Source organism: Panulirus ornatus, chromosome 44 (genome assembly GCF_036320965.1).
Source record: "Panulirus ornatus isolate Po-2019 chromosome 44, ASM3632096v1, whole genome shotgun sequence".
In the NCBI taxonomy this organism is placed as follows: Eukaryota; Metazoa; Arthropoda; class Malacostraca; order Decapoda; family Palinuridae; genus Panulirus; species Panulirus ornatus.
In genome coordinates this window covers 4,713,301-4,729,139 of record NC_092267.1, presented here as the reverse complement: position 1 = coordinate 4,729,139, position 15,839 = coordinate 4,713,301, and the positions used below count along the sequence as shown (strand labels likewise).

The following is a 15,839-nucleotide window of genomic DNA, read 5'->3' as shown; positions in this document are numbered from 1 at the left end:
GGTACCGGGTTCGATCCTAGCTGTTGGAGGTTTATATGTTATACTTAAGTGCGCGTTCATATGTACTATATTCGAGTATATATATATATATATATATATATATATATATATATATATATATATATATATATATATATATTAAAAGTTTGCTGTGCTTTCCTACGTGGTCCATGGGCGAGAGGCGTGAGTGGTGAGGGAGGCTGGGGTGCCACAGCCCAGCACAATGCCTCTCCTGAAGCTGGGGGTATAAGGTGGGTGTTGCCGTGTGCCCCTTACACCCCACGACGCCCTTCCTGATACCTGATACTACCCCCCTCACACCGACGCGGGCCTGGGTTAATCTGGGGGGCAGCTGGTCTTGGGTTGGGTTAACCTGGGGGGACAGCTGGTTGAAATATGGGTTAGCTTGGGGGAACAGCTGGTTTAGATATGGGTTAGCTTGGGGAACAGCTGGTTTAGAGATGGGTTAGCCTGTGGGACAGCTGGTCTTGAGTTGGGTTAACCTAGGGGACAGCTGGTCTTAAGCTGGGTTAAGCTAGGGGACAGCTGGTCTTGAGTTGGGTTAACCTAGGGGACAGCTGGTCTTAAGCTGGGTTAACCTAGGGGACAGCAGGTCTAGAGATGGTTTAGCCTGGGAGAAAGCTGGTCTAGAGCTGGGTTAACCCTAGGACAGCTGGTCTTGAACTGGGTTAACCTGGGGGACAGCTGGTCTTGGGCTGGGTTAGCCTGAGGGACAGCTGGCCAAGAGCTGCATTTCGAGAGGGAAGGAAGCTGGTTGGGTAACACCAGCTGTACCAGCTTGTTAGCTCTGAGGTCTCACTGAATCTTGTGAGGCTCTGTGAACTTCTTGGGGTCATGGGTCACAGTTCTTGTGAGGCTGTGTGAGTCTCGTGAGGTCAAGGGTCACAGTTCTTGTGAGGCCGTATGAGTCTCGTGAGGTCGAGGGTCACAGTTCTTGTGAGGCTGTGTGAGTCTCGTGAGGTCAAGGGTCACAGTTCTTGTGAGGCTGTGTGAGTCTCGTAGGGTCACGGGGTCACAGTTCTTGTGAGGCTGTGTGAGTCTCGTGAGGTCAAGGGTCACAGTTCTTGTGAGGCCGTATGAGTCTCGTGAGGTCGAGGGTCACAGTTCTTGTGAGGCTGTGTGAGTCTCGTGAGGTCAAGGGTCACAGTTCTTGTGAGGCCGTATGAGTCTCGTGAGGTCGAGGGTCACAGTTCTTGTGAGGCTGTGTGAGTCTCGTGAGGTCAAGGGTCACAGTTCTTGTGAGGCTGTGTGAGTCTCGTAGGGTCACGGGGTCACAGTTCTTGTGAGGCCGTGTGAGTCTCGTGAGGTCAAGGGTCACAGTTCTTGTGAGGCTGCGTGAGTCTCGTAGGGTCACGGGGTCACAGTTCTTGTGAGGCTGTGTGAGTCTCGTGAGGTCAAGGGTCACAGTTCTTGTGAGGCTGTGTGAGTCACGTAGGGTCACGGGGTCACAGTTCTTGTGAGGCTGTGTGAGTCTCGTGAGGTCAAGGGTCACAGTTCTTGTGAGGCCGTATGAGTCTCGTGAGGTCAAGGGTCACAGTTCTTGTGAGGCTGTGTGAGTCTCGTGAGGTCATAGGTCACAGTTCTTGTGAGGCCGTATGAGTCTCGTGGGATCAAGGGTCACAGTTCTTGTGAGGCTGTGTGAGTCTCGTGAGGTCAAGGGTCACAGTTCTTAAGAGGCTGTGTGAGTCTCGTGAGGTCAAGGGTCACAGTTCTTGTGAGGCTGTGTGAGTCTCATGGGGTCACGGGTCACAGTTCTTGTGAGGCTGTGTGAGTCTCGTGAGGTCGAGGGTCACAGTTCTTGTGAGGCCGTGTGAGTCTCGTGAGGTCGAGGGTCACAGTTCTTGTGAGGCTGTGTGAGTCTCGTGAGGTCGAGGGTCACAGTTCTTGTGAGGCTGTGTGAGTCTCGTGAGGTCAAGGGTCACAGTTCTTATGAGGCCGTGTGAGTCTCGTGAGGTCGAGGGTCACAGTTCTTGTGAGGCTGTGTGAGTCTCGTGAGGTCAAGGGTCACAGTTCTTGTGAGGCTGTGTGAGTCTCGTGAGGTCAAGGGTCACAGTTCTTGTGAGGCTGTGTGAGTCTCGTGGGGTCGAGGGTCACAGTTCTTGTGAGGCTGTGTGAGTCTCGTGAGGTCGAGGGTCACAGTTCTTGTGAGGCTGTGTGAGTTTGATGATGAAGGTGGGGGTTCACCTGATGGTGGTGGTAGTTCACTTGATGGTGGGGATGAGTCACCTTCTCGTGGTGGAGGATCAGCTGGTGGTGGAGGAAGTTCACGTGGCAGTGGGTAGTGGTGGAGGAGGTTCATGTAACAGTGGGTGGTGGTGGAGGAGGTTCATGTAACGGTGGGTGGTGGTGGAGGAGGTTCATGTAAGAGTGGGTGGGGGTGGAGGAGGTTCATGTAACGGTGGGTGGTGGTGGAGGAGGTTCATGTAACAGTGGGTGGTGGTGGAGGAGGTTCATGTAACGGTGGGTGGTGGTGGAGGAGGTTCATGTAAGAGTGGGTGGTGGTGGAGGAGGTTCATGTAAGAGTGGGTGGGGGTGGAGGAGGTTCATGTAACGGTGGGTGGTGGTGGAGGAGGTTCATGTAACAGTGGGTGGTGGTGGAGGAGGTTCATGTAACGGTGGGTGGTGGTGGAGGAGGTTCATGTAAGAGTGGGTGGGGGTGGAGGAGGTTCACGTGTTAGTGGGTGGGGGTGGAGGAGGTTCACGTGTTAATGGGTGGTGGTGGAGGAGGTTCACACGGCAGTGGGTGGAGGAGGTTCACGTGTTAGTGGGTGTTGGTGGGGAGGTTCACGTGGCAGTGGGTGGTGGTGAGTAGGTTCACGTGGCAGTGGGTGGTGGTGGTGGAGGAGGTTCACGTGGCAGTGGGTGGTGGTGGAGGAGGTTCAAGTAACAGTGGGTGGAGGAGGTTCACGTGGCAGTGGGTGGTGGAGGAAGCCCCTCACTTGGTGATGGCGCGGGCTGTTCGGTGGATGAGCTTCTTCAACAGCTTGCCCCAGCGCCTCAGCAGAAGGCGTACTGCGCCGTGCCCGTGGCTCAGGTCACTCGACAACTCCTCCAGCTGCGTGAGAGCCAGCGGTAGAGGGCGGGCGTGAGCGGGAAAGCAGAGGAGACATACATATGACGTCAGGTCTGTCCTCATATTCATTCAGATTTTGACGTCTATCACACGTCTACATTGCTGGAGGATACGTGTGTGAGACGTCAACATCTGATTGAAAAAAAAAGCATCTTATATGTACACTCAACAAAAAAAGTAACTACACACCTCATGGGATTACCAGACATCACTACCCATCTAATGAAACTACTACATATACTTAAAAAAGTCAACATTAGGATATGTGCAAGATACGTCCACATCTTAATAAATAAGATCCCTGTAAATGCACACTAAGTAACTACACACTTAATGGAACTGCCAGATATCATATTTAAGAAAGTAATCGCTGCTTTAGGATATGTGAAAGAAGCGTCAACATATAAATACAAAAATCGTTATATATACATTAAACAAGTATCTACTTGGTTAATGGAACAGCGAGTAGATACATTGCTTTCAGGTTAGGATATGTACGTAAGAGATATCAGTATCTTAATAATAATGATAATAAAAAAGATCATTGTATATGTACACTATACAAAAAAAATAACTACATAATAGTATGTGTATACTAAACAAAAAAAAAATAACTACACAATGGATCTACCAAATACCATGCTCAAGAAAGTAAACATTACTTCAGGATATGTGTTAGAGACATCTACAATTAAATAAGAGGGGGAAAAAAAAACGTATGTACACCAACCAAAAAAGTAACCACAAACTTAAAAGAGAAATGATTGTAGATGTACGCTCAATAAGAAAGTAGATATAAACTTTATGGAACTACCTAGATTATCATGCTTAAGATGGGAAACATTGCTATAGGATATTTATAGGAGACGTTAATATCTAAAAAAAAAATATATATGAACACTTAAAAAGTAACTATAAACTTAATGAAATCAACTGATTTACTTAGAAAGCAAACATTGCTTCAGGATATGTGCAAGAGACATTACCATCTAAATATTAATATCAACAACAAAAGATCATTATATGTATATATATGTATATACACTCACCAAAAGAAGTAGCTATACATTTAATGGAAGCACAAGATACTTCTATATTCCTCTCAACATCCGTCTGTGGTAGTGAAGTTCATATGAGGTTTTTGAGTCCGAATCGTACCATAAAGTCCACCATAGCCTAGCCCACCCAGCTGACTTCAACCCTAGCACACCCAGCTGACTTCAACCCCAGCACACCCAGCTGACCACCGACCGTAGCAAACCCAGCTGAAATCATCCTACCCGAAACCTGATGATTGTGTACGATAATTACTCACTACCAACAGACGCGAAGCCTAGTCTCGGTGGAGACCTACTTACCTTAGTCTGGACTTGTTGACGTACCCACTCGGGAGGGTAGGCTGCCGGCTGCAGTGTCAAGCGAGGAGCCGCTACACTCACGTCACTCTTCAGCCACAACACCTTCACGCGCCCGTGCCTGCTGCAAAGACACACACACCATCAGTCACAACCTCACCTCACATCCGCTCTGTTATATCAACTCGCATCACCTGGTGACGTGTTCGAGGTTCTCAGATTAAAGTTTATTATCGATGACGAATGTTTGTTATTGTTATATGTAAATAAGGGATATACTTCTAATTAGTTAGAGGCTAAGTTTAGGGAAGAAATTTGTCTTTTTATTTCGATATCTCGGGTTTGCGACACTGAGGAGGGAGTTCAGGTAGAGAGACGTGGCTACACACAACCCACAACCATCTCTCGTCAGGAGCAGAGCTTACACCCTCAACTACCACCTGGCCTGTAGTCATGACCCTAAGAACCACTCCCTACCTTAGTGTGGGCTCTCGTTAATGAGGGCTCCAGTTAGTTATCTGACCGCCTTTTATTCCTCGACTTCTCACAGCCTTAGCAATCCTCCGTCACCTATGCTAGGCTACGAAAGGAGGCCTTAAAAGTTACCAGCTTGCCATGAAATGCTTCCTGTCTTGTGGCAAAGACTCTGGAAGAAGGTCTTTGGGACCTCATCGTCGCATAGCCCCTTCGGCAGTAGCATCATGTGAACCTGGGTGCCCCTACCTACGAAAGGAGCTCTCACAGGACTTCACATGTAAAGGTACTAAGGGAACTTAGCAACTCCACTTCCCTCCTGCAGGACACAAACCCTGAACCCTCAGCCACCGCTTCCCTGTTTCCGAAACAAGGAACTGTGAGAACACCACCTCCTCCACTGATATGGGACTTCGGTAATGCTCTCCCTCAGCGGCATAACTTCAGCCCTTGGTAGCACTCTCTCCTGAAGCAGCGTCAGGAGACCAGACGATGACACCTCTGCTACTAAACTCCTAGCTCGCCTCTTTCACACCAGCCACACGAAACATTTGCCACACATTTCACCTTCTTTTCTTACTCCTACCCCAGTAGCAGCAGCTCACGTTTGAGCTACACCTCCCTCTCTCTACCTGTTAGTAAAGCACTGTCGTTTTATCCACGTTCCTGTACCATCTCTCACTCAGCCCTGGAGTGACAAGGGGAGAGGTGTTAGATGCTGGATACAGTGATGTATATTTTCATCCTCCTCCCCACCTCGACCTGACTACATCCATTGCTGCCGTCAGCATCCTGCCTCCCTACACCTTAATGCAGTGTCCCTACTGTCTCTTGTCTCTCTCGCAGGATATTCCCACCGCCCTTGCCAATCCAGCGGCCTCCTTCACTGCAGCTGTGAGGATGCTACAGAGTGTGATCAACCTCCTTGCCTGACACCGTGTGATCACCCCCCCAAGGTCGAAACACCGTGTGATCACCCCTAGGGGCCCGACACATCGTGTGATCACCTCCAGAGGCCCGACACACCGTGTGATCACCCCTTGGCCCCGACACATCGTGTGATCATCCCCGGAGGCCAACACACCGTGTGATCACCTCCGGGGGCCCGAGACACCGTGTGATCACCTCCGGGGACCCGACACACCGTGTGATCACCCCTGGGAGCACAACACACCGTGTGATCACTCTCTCGGGGGGCCCAAAGACTAGTAAGTGAGGCCAAGGATCAGTGACTCCCACAACCGTGTAACTGCTCCTGAGCTACTGTTGCTGACCTCCTTCCATTCCCTCTTCCCCCACGCCAGCAGTAGATGCCACCTCTGTCCGCGTCTTTTCCTTGACAGAAGGACGAGATGGGATAGCTGTCGAGTTACGTCTCTGTGAGCGCTGCTTCACGAACCCCTGGTGTCAAGTTTTCTCATCATGAGAACCACACACTCTCCCACAACTTGCCTCATCCACTCAGTCCACAGTCATGACCCTACCTGGGAACCATTCCCAAGGATCATCCTGTGTCCTCCCTATGTACACATTCCAATCACTGTGATTCGTATCATCAGGGATCATGGCAGGAAGTGTTGATTTTGATGTTACTGATTACTACAGCTGGCAATGGTAAACTGAAAAAAAAAAGGCGATCTTCCTGAGGTACATCAATTCCAGACAACCTAGTCGTGGGTCAACCAAGCCTCCCGTTGTCTGTCTTTCTCATGTAAACTTATGTAATTCTAAGAAGATATCGCGTCCCTTAAATTTTTGGAAGCTTTGTTATTAGAATTCATATACATTACGTTTCTACTTTCCTCATGTGTTATATATTCTATGAGTTATCGTGGCAAAATAGTTTTCTTAAGTTTTTGAAATGATGCAACTATACACTGGCCCGTTGGGGTTGGCCCAGCACAGGTTCGAATCCTTGGCGCGTCATTCGGTCCACAGTTCACCCCACCTGTTCATCCTTCTCATGGGGATGGGGATCAAATGAGTGCCTAGGTTAAACTAGGGCGTCCTAGCTACGTCTCTTCGTTGTATATCAACTGACTGTTATATTTCTTTCTTGTATCTCCCCTGATGATGTAATTATTACACGAAAGTGCACTTGGGACCTTATCGTGTTTCATTTTCCCCGTGGACTCATGGGAATATATGTATACATCGGTAACGAGATGGCCTTGAGTTGGGCATTTATCTACCCTCGTGCTGCCTCAGCTGATTAAAAAAACTACATTTAATTGATGATTAGAAACCTGATGGACGCTGGCACTGCAGCAGCGGTGTATAAGGACTGAGGGAAAAACATATTGCGCCACTTGGAGGCTACGGCACAGTGTGGAGACCCTTACACAACGCCTTGAAGGCCAAACGAACAAATGATATTAGATTTCTCTTCTGTTGATCGAACGCCTTCATGAGCTCCATCTAAAGGATCGGATGCCAGAGGAACTCAGCTCTTCATGAAGACTTCAACAACAGCGATAGTGAAAAAACTGTTTTACATAGATTATCCCAATTTACAGATTTAAAAACATAAATGAGCTCAATTTACAGACTTAAAATCATACATGAACTCAATTTACAGACTTAAAATCACAAAAGAGCTCAATTTACAGGCAGAATCATAGAGGAACTCAATTTACAGACATAAAAACATAATGAGCTCAATTTACAGACTTAAAACATAAATGAGCTCAATTTACAGACTTAAAATCATAAATGAACTCAATTAACAGACTTTAAAACATGAATGACCTCAATTTACAGACTTAAAATTATAAATGAAGTCAATTTACAGACTTAAAATATAATGAGCTCAATTTACAGACTTAAAACATAATGAGCTCAATTTATAGACTTAAAACATAACGAGCTCAATTTACAGACTTAATAACATCAATGGGCTCAATTTACAGACTTAAAAACATAATGAGCTCAATTTACAGACTTAAAATCATAAATGAGCTCAATTTACAGACCTAAGACATGAATGAACTCAATTTACATACTAAAAACAGAATGAGCTCGATCTACAGACTTAAAACATGAATGAGATCAATCTACAAACTTAAAAGAAAAAAGGAAGATTATTGAGCTCTAAAATGCCATGAGTCTTGCTTTTGTTGTCTCATCTTTCCAATACAATTCCCACTGGAAATGAAAACTTATCAAAGAATATTCAAATATTGTTTGCCGAAGATTTAAAGCATATATTCACCATACAGTAATCCCAATACACCATCTGCCTAGTCTCTAACATTTCAGGAAGGAAAGGAAGGATTCGAATGATAACTTGGACCTAACCGCCTTCATTCTATTGATGATACAGGATCCTGGGAAATATGTAGGGGAATTCACCCGAAATATGTAATGGCTACGTTACCTCATTATGAAAGAAGAGGTGGGGGAAGGGAAGGGAGTAGGGGGGGGGGGTGTTCTTTTGATCTTCACTTCGTTTAATTGGTCTTCTCCGGCTTGGAACCACGAGGCGAAAATGATATATACATACATATATATTGGAAAGGATCACAATTTTGCGCGTGATCAAGATATTCCTGAGTCCACGGGGGAAATTTTCCCCGTGGACTCATAGGAATACATATATATATATATACATATACACATGCACCTGGGCATGAGAAGAAAGATCATGAGAGGCAAGTGTTTTGGGAGCAGCTGAATGAGTGTGTTAGTGGTTTTGATGCACGAGACCGGGTTATAGTGATGGGTGATTTGAATGCAAAGGTGAGTAATGTGGCAGTTGAGGGAATAATTGGTATACATGGGGTGTTCAGTGTTGTAAATGGAAATGGTGAAGAGCTTGTAGATTTATGTGCTGAAAAAGGACTGGTGATTGGGAATACCTGGTTTAAAAAGCGAGATATACATAAGTATACGTATGTAAGTAGGAGAGATGGCCACAGAGAGATGGCCAGAGAGCGTTATTGGATTACGTGTTAATTGACAGACGCGCGAAAGAGAGGCTTTTGGATGTTAATGTGCTGAGAGGTGCAACTGGAGGGATGTCTGATCATTATCTTGTGGAGGCTAAGGTGAAGATTTGTATGGGTTTTCAGAAAAGAAGAGTGAATGTTGGGGTGAAGAGGGTGGTGAGAGTAAGTGAGCTTGGGAAGGAGACTTGTGTGAGGAAGTACCAGGAGAGACTGAGTACAGAATGGAAAAAGGTGAGAACAATGGAAGTAAAGGGAGTGGGGGAGGAATGGGATGTATTTAGGGAATCAGTGATGGATTGCGCAAAAGATGCTTGTGGCATGAGAAGAGTGGGAGGTGGGTTGATTAGAAAGGGTAGTGAGTGGTGGGATGAAGAAGTAAGATTATTAGTGAAAGAGAAGAGAGAGGCATTTGGACGATTTTTTGCAGGGAAAAAATGCAATTGAGTGGGAGATGTAAAAAAGAAAGAGACAGGAGGTCAAGAGAAAGGTGCAAGAGGTGAAAAAGAGGGCAAATGAGAGCTGGGGTGAGAGAGTATCATTAAATTTTAGGGAGAATAAAAAGATGTTCTGGAAGGAGGTAAATAAAGTGCGTAAGACAAGGGAGCAAATGAGAACTTCAGTGAAGGGCGCAAATGGGGAGGTGATAACAAGTAGTGGTGATGTGAGAAGGAGATGGAGTGAGTATTTTGAAGGTTTGTTGAATGTGTTTGATGATAGAGTGGCAGATATAGGGTGTTTTGGTCGAGGTGGTGTGCAAAGTGAGAGAGTTAGGGAAAATGATTTCGTAAACAGAGAAGAGGTAGTAAAAGCTTTGCGGAAGATGAAAGCCGGCAAGGCAGCAGGTTTGGATGGTATTGCAGTGGAATTTATTAAAAAAGGGGGTGACTGTATTATTGACTGGTTGGTAAGGTTATTTAATGTATGTATGACTCATGGTGAGGTGCCTGAGGATTGGCGGAATGCGTGCATAGTGCCATTGTACAAAGGCAAAGGGGATAAGAGTGAGTGCTCAAATTACAGAGGTATAAGTTTGTTGAGTATTCCTGGTAAATTATATGGGAGGCTATTGATTGAGAGGGTGAAGGCATGTACAGAGCATCAGATTGGGGAAGAGCAGTGTGGTTTCAGAAGTGGTAGAGGATGTGTGGATCAGGTGTTTGCTTTGAAGAATGTATGTGAGAAATACTTAAAAAAGCAAATGGATTTGTATGTAGCATTTATGGATCTGGAGAAGGTATATGATAGAGTTGATAGAGATGCTCTGTGGAAGGTATTAAGAATATATGGTGTGGGAGGCAAGTTGTTAGAAGCAGTGAAAAGTTTTTATCGAGGATGTATGGCATGTGTACGTGTAGGAAGAGAGGAAAGTGATTGGTTCTCAGTGAATGTAGGTTTGCGGCAGGGGTGTATGATGTCTCCATGGTTGTTTAATTTGTTTATGGATGGGGTTGTTAGGGAGGTGAATGCAAGAGTCCTGGAAAGAGGGGCAAGTATGAAGTCTGTTGGGGATGAGAGAGCTTGGGAAGTGAGTCAGCTGTTGTTCGCTGATGATTCAGCGCTGGTGGCTGATTCATGTGAGAAACTGCAGAAGCTGGTGACTGAGTTTGGTAAAGTGTGTGAAAGAAGAAAGTTAAGAGTAAATGTGAATAAGAGCAAGGTTATTAGGTACAGTAGGGTTGAGGGTCAAGCCAATTGGGAGGTAAGTTTGAATGGAGAAAAACTGGAGGAAGTAAAGTGTTTTAGATATCTGGGAGTGGATCTGGCAGTGGATGGAACCATGGAAGCGGAAGTGGATCATAGGGTGGGGGAGGGGACGAAAATTCTGGGAGCCTTAAAGAATGTGTGGAAGTCGAGAACATTATCTCGGAAAGCAAAAATGGCTATGTTTGAAGGAATAGTGGTTCCAACAATGTTGTATGGTTGCGAGGCGTGGGCTATGGATAGAGTTGTGCGCAGGAGGATGAATGTGCTGGAAATGAGATGTTTGAGAACAATGTGTGGTGTGAGGTGGTTTGATCGAGTAAGTAACGTAAGGGTAAGAGAGATGTGTGGAAATAAAAAGAGCGTGGTTGAGAGAGCAGAAGAGGGTGTTTTGAAATGGTTTGGGCACATGGAGAGAATGAGTGAGGAAAGATTGACCAAGAGGATATATGTGTCGGAGGTGGAGGGAACGAGGAGAAGTGGGAGACCAAATTGGAGGTGGAAAGATGGAGTGAAAAAGATTTTGTGTGATCGGGACCTGAACATGCAGAAGGGTGAAAGGAGGGCAAGGAATAGAGTGAATTGGATCGATGTGGTATACCGGGGTTGACGTGCTGTCAGTGGATTTAATCAGGGCATGTGAAGCGTCTGGGGTAAACCATGGAAAGCTGTGCAGGTATGTATATTTGCGTGTGTGGACGTATGTATATACATGTGTATGGGGGTGGGTTGGGCCATTTCTTTCGTCTGTTTCCTTGCGCTACCTCGCAAACACGGGGGACACAACGACAAAGCAAAAAAAAAAAAAATATACATATCTATATATATATATATATGAATAAAGTGCATATGAACGCGCACCTTCATAGAACATACAAACCTCCAACAGACAGGATCGAACCTGGGACCCCTGTGCGAGAGGCAGGCATTCTAACCGCTAGGCTATGGGACTGTATAATAGGAAACAACTATTCGAAATACTGAGTACTCGAATACCCTTCGTCTCACAATGGTGAGCAACGGGGTCTATACTTGGTTGTTTCCGAACAGACGCACATAGCCAGCTGATATATATATATATATATATATATATATATATATATATATATATATATATATATATATATATATATATATATGTATATATCCGAAGCCTTCTACGCATATTCATTCGGCTTTGGTGAAAGGAGAATATGTTCGAAGCCTTAGACACAGGTTCGGTGTTGGTGAACGAGAATATATTCGAAGCCTTAGACACAGGTTCGGTTTGGGTGAATGAGAATATATTCGAAGCCTTAGACATAGCAGTTTTGGTGACCTCCGAAGAAAATTATAAGAATATCTTTATTAAGTTAGATTTCTTAAGGTATTGAAAAGTTGCTGAATAATGTGACCAATGTGTATCGAATAATACTCTCATGTCATATCACCAGGTTCGTCTGTCTCGACCCTATTGGTTCGAAGTGATTCAAAGACAAAATCACGTCTTGAGCTCAGACAGACGCCTTGACTGTGGTTTAAGACCTGAACACAGACGTCTTAAGCTCACACAGACGCTGTGACTGTGGTTTAAGACCTGAACACAGACGTCTTAAGCTCACACAGACGCTGTGACTGTGGTTTAAGACCTGAACACAGACGTCTTGAGCTCACACAGACGCTGTGACTTTGGTTTAAGACCTGGACACAGACGTCTTGAGCTCACACAGACGCTGTGACTGTGGTTTAAGACCTGGACACAGACGTCTTGAGCTCACACAAACGCTGTGACTGTGGTTTAAGACCTGGACACAGAAGTCTTGTACTGTTATTTAAGACTTGAACTCTTAACAGTTTCAAACCAAGACGCTAGACGGGAGTACCATATCAAGACTCACTTATTGACGAACGAGGATGAAGTGTGTAAGGAAAGGGAGATGAAATATTACGGGAATCACCACCATTATCATCAGTAGTGATACAAAAGACTGAGGTGTCCCTCTGTGTCCCTCTTTCCCTGGCCTTTTCTACACGACGAGTTACAATGTATAGAAAAACGTAGTTGATATGTTGAGGGTCATATGTGGAGAAAACAGATACTGTGTCGTAGAAAGACGGCATAGATGAGGTACTGCTAGATTGGTATAGGTACAATAGGGGGTAGGGGGGAGAAGGAGTAATGTTGCATAGCTATAGTAGAGGGGGGGGCAGTGTTGCATAGCTATAGTAGAGGGAGGAGTAGTGTGACATAGCTATAGTAGAGGGAAGAGTACTGTTGCATAGCTATAGTAGGGGGAGGATTAGTGTTGCATAGCTATAGTAGGGGTAGGACTAGTGTTGCATAGCTATAGTAAGGGGAGGAGTAGTGTTGCATAGCTATAGTAGGGGGAGGAGTAGTGTTGCATAGCTATAGTAGAGGGGGGCAGTGTTGCATAGCTATGGTAGGGGGAGGAGTAGTGTTGCATAGCTATAGTAGGGGAGGACTAGTGTTGCATAGCTATAGTAGGGGGAGGAGTAGTGTTGCATAGCTATAGTAGGGGGAGGAGTACTGTTGCATAGCTATAGTAGGAGGAGGAGTACTGTTGCATAGCTATAGTAGGAGGAGGAGTAGTGTTGCATAGCCATAGTAGGAGGAGGAGTAGTGTTGCATAGCTATAGTAGGGGGAGGAGTAGTGTTGCATAGCTATAGTAGGCGGGAAATAGTGTTGCATAGTTGGGGAGGGGGTTGCTATGGAGTGCCGAAGAGGACGACTATATCCATCGGGGCAAAGACAACATGGAAGCGTCTCTGTAAATGTGGGATGGGTGATGGTCAACAGTGTAGGAGGGAGGAGCGAGGAAGGAAGGGATGAGTGGATGCGTCTCTCACCTTGGCGTCCTGCGACGCTCTGCTTGCCGGGGGCTTGGCAGCGTGACGTTGACCCGTGAGGTCAGGAACACCGTGGGAGCCGTGAGGGTCAGGTCACCGCTCTCCCGGAAGGTGAAGAACCCACCAGCGCTGCCCCTCACCTGGTAGGTGGCCCTGACGGTCACCTGCGTGAAGGCCACCCGAATGACGCCCTCCGAGGTGGCCGGCGGCCGTGGCCTCCTACCTCGGCTCCGCCGCCTTCTCTCGTCACCTCCGCCAGCCCCTGCGCCACCCACACCCTCCTGCCGGGCCGTCGGCAATGGCGGCCACGCCTCGTCCTCCGCGCTCTCTTCCATGCCCCAGTCCCCGCGGGGAGGCTCGTCTCGGAGGTCATGACCTCTGTACCAGTCCCTGACCTGACCTGGTGGGCCGCCCTGCTGGTGGTGGGTGAAGGCGAAGGCGTCCGCATCGCCTGGAGGACGCTGGAAGCTGACCTGGAATGATGAGGGATTTTATTACCCTCTGGAAATTGCTGGTTCCTCTACGCTGACTGGATAAGAGAGGAGATGGGGGGGGGTCCTCAGTGTTGTTCCAGGCACCCCCTGGCGGCAGCTGCAAGAAGGAGGTGGTAATGGACCTGTAATCTAAGGTTAATGACCACGTAAATGAAATTGAATCATCTTAATTAGTCTCACTGAAATGAGAGTTCATGATATCCTAACCTGGACTTACACCTCACATAACCTAGTCAAACCTACACCTAACATAACCTAGCCCTGCCTAACTCAACATAGCCCACTCAAGCCTACATTTAACTTAAGCAAACTTACATCCCACATAACCTAGCCAAGCTTGCACCGAAGATAACCTAGCCAACCCGACACCCAAGGGAAATGACAACTCGAATACTACGTTTTACCAGCGTCAGACGAAGGGTATTCGATTACTTAGTAACCGAATAATTATTTCCCTCTTACAGGCGATCATAGCCTATCGGTAGTGCTCCCGCCTGCTACGCAGGGTTCCCGGGTTCGATCCTAGCTGTTGGAGGTTCGTATGATATATATATATATATATTTATGTATTTATCATATTTTGTCGCTGTTTCCCGCGTCAGCGAGGTAACGCAAGGAAACAGAAGAAAGAATGGCCCAATCCATATACATATATACACATGTGCATAATTCATACTGTCTGCCCTTATTCACTCCCGTCGCCACCCCGCCACACATGAAATGACAACCCCCTTCCCCCAGATGTACGCGAGGTAGCGCTAGGAAAAGACAACAAAGGCCACATTCGTTCACACTCAGTCTCTAGCTTTCATGTATAATGCACCGAAACCACATCTGCCTTTCCACATCCAGGCCCCACAGAACTTTCCCATGGTTTACCCAAGACACTTCATTTGCCATAATTCAATCCATTGACAGTACCTCAACCCCGGTATACCACATCGTTCCAATGCACTCCATCATTTGCACGCCTTTCACCCTCCTGCATGTTCAGGCCCCGATCACTCAAAATCTTTTTCACTCCATCTTTCCACCTCCAATTTGGTCTACCACTTCTCGTTCCCTCCACCTCTGACACATTTATCCTCTTTGTCAATCTTTCCTCACTCATTCTCTCCATGTGACCAAACCATTTCGAAACACCCTCTTCTGCTCTCTCAACCACACTCTTCTTATTACCACACATCCCTCTTACCCTTTCATTACTTACTCGATCAAACCACCTCACATTACATATTGACCTCAAACATCTCATTTCCAGCACATCCATCCTCCTCCGCACAACTCTATCCATAGCCCACGCCTCGCAACCATATGACATTGTTGGAAGCACTATCCCTTCAAACATACCCATTCTTGCTTTCCAAGATAACGTTCTCGACTTTCACACATTTTTCAACGCTCCCAGAACTTCCCGAATTTGCGACATAGCGTTAAGAACAGAGGACTGAAACTTAGCGGGAATATCCTCACTTGACCCCTTTCTTTGTTCCTTTTTTTGGAAAAGTAAAAAATGGGAGGGGAGGATTTCCAGCCACCCGCCAGTCGCCTTCTACGACTCGCAGGTAACATATATATATATATATATATATATATATATATATATATATATATATATATATATATATATATATATATATATATATATATATCATGCCTGGGGATAGGGGAGAAAGAATACTTCCCACGCATTCCCCGCGCGTCGTAGAAGGCGACTAAAGGAGACGGGAACGGGGAGCTAGAAACCCTCCCCTCCTTATATTTTGACTTTCTAAAAGGGGAAACAGAAGAAGGAGTCACGCGGGGAGTGTTCATCCTCCTCGAAGTCTCAGATTTACGTGTCTAAATGTATGTGGATGTAACCAAGATGAGAAAAATGGAGAGATAGGTAGTATGTTTGAGGAAAGGAACCTGGATGTTTTGGCT

At 46.2% G+C, this 15,839-nt stretch overlaps 1 protein-coding gene across 3 annotated transcripts in view; it reads right to left on the bottom strand.

Moving 5' to 3' along the window:
* Positions 1-2,646: 2,646 nt before the first annotated feature.
* Positions 2,647-15,839, bottom strand: part of LOC139762806 (uncharacterized) — a 215,080-nt gene continuing 201,887 nt past the window's right edge. Inside the window, exons 5-7 of one of the 3 annotated variants that reach the window (XM_071687962.1) lie at positions 13,420-13,892; positions 4,453-4,570; positions 2,647-3,076 (exon numbers count right to left, since the gene is read on the bottom strand). In XM_071687962.1, the coding sequence (XP_071544063.1) occupies positions 2,957-3,076; positions 4,453-4,570; positions 13,420-13,892 (711 nt within the window). In that variant the 3' untranslated portion in view covers positions 2,647-2,956. Of the gene's footprint in view, positions 3,077-4,452; positions 4,574-13,419; positions 13,893-15,839 lie in introns of all 3 variants that reach the window. The other 2 variants (XM_071687961.1, XM_071687960.1) reach the window with 2 other exon arrangements.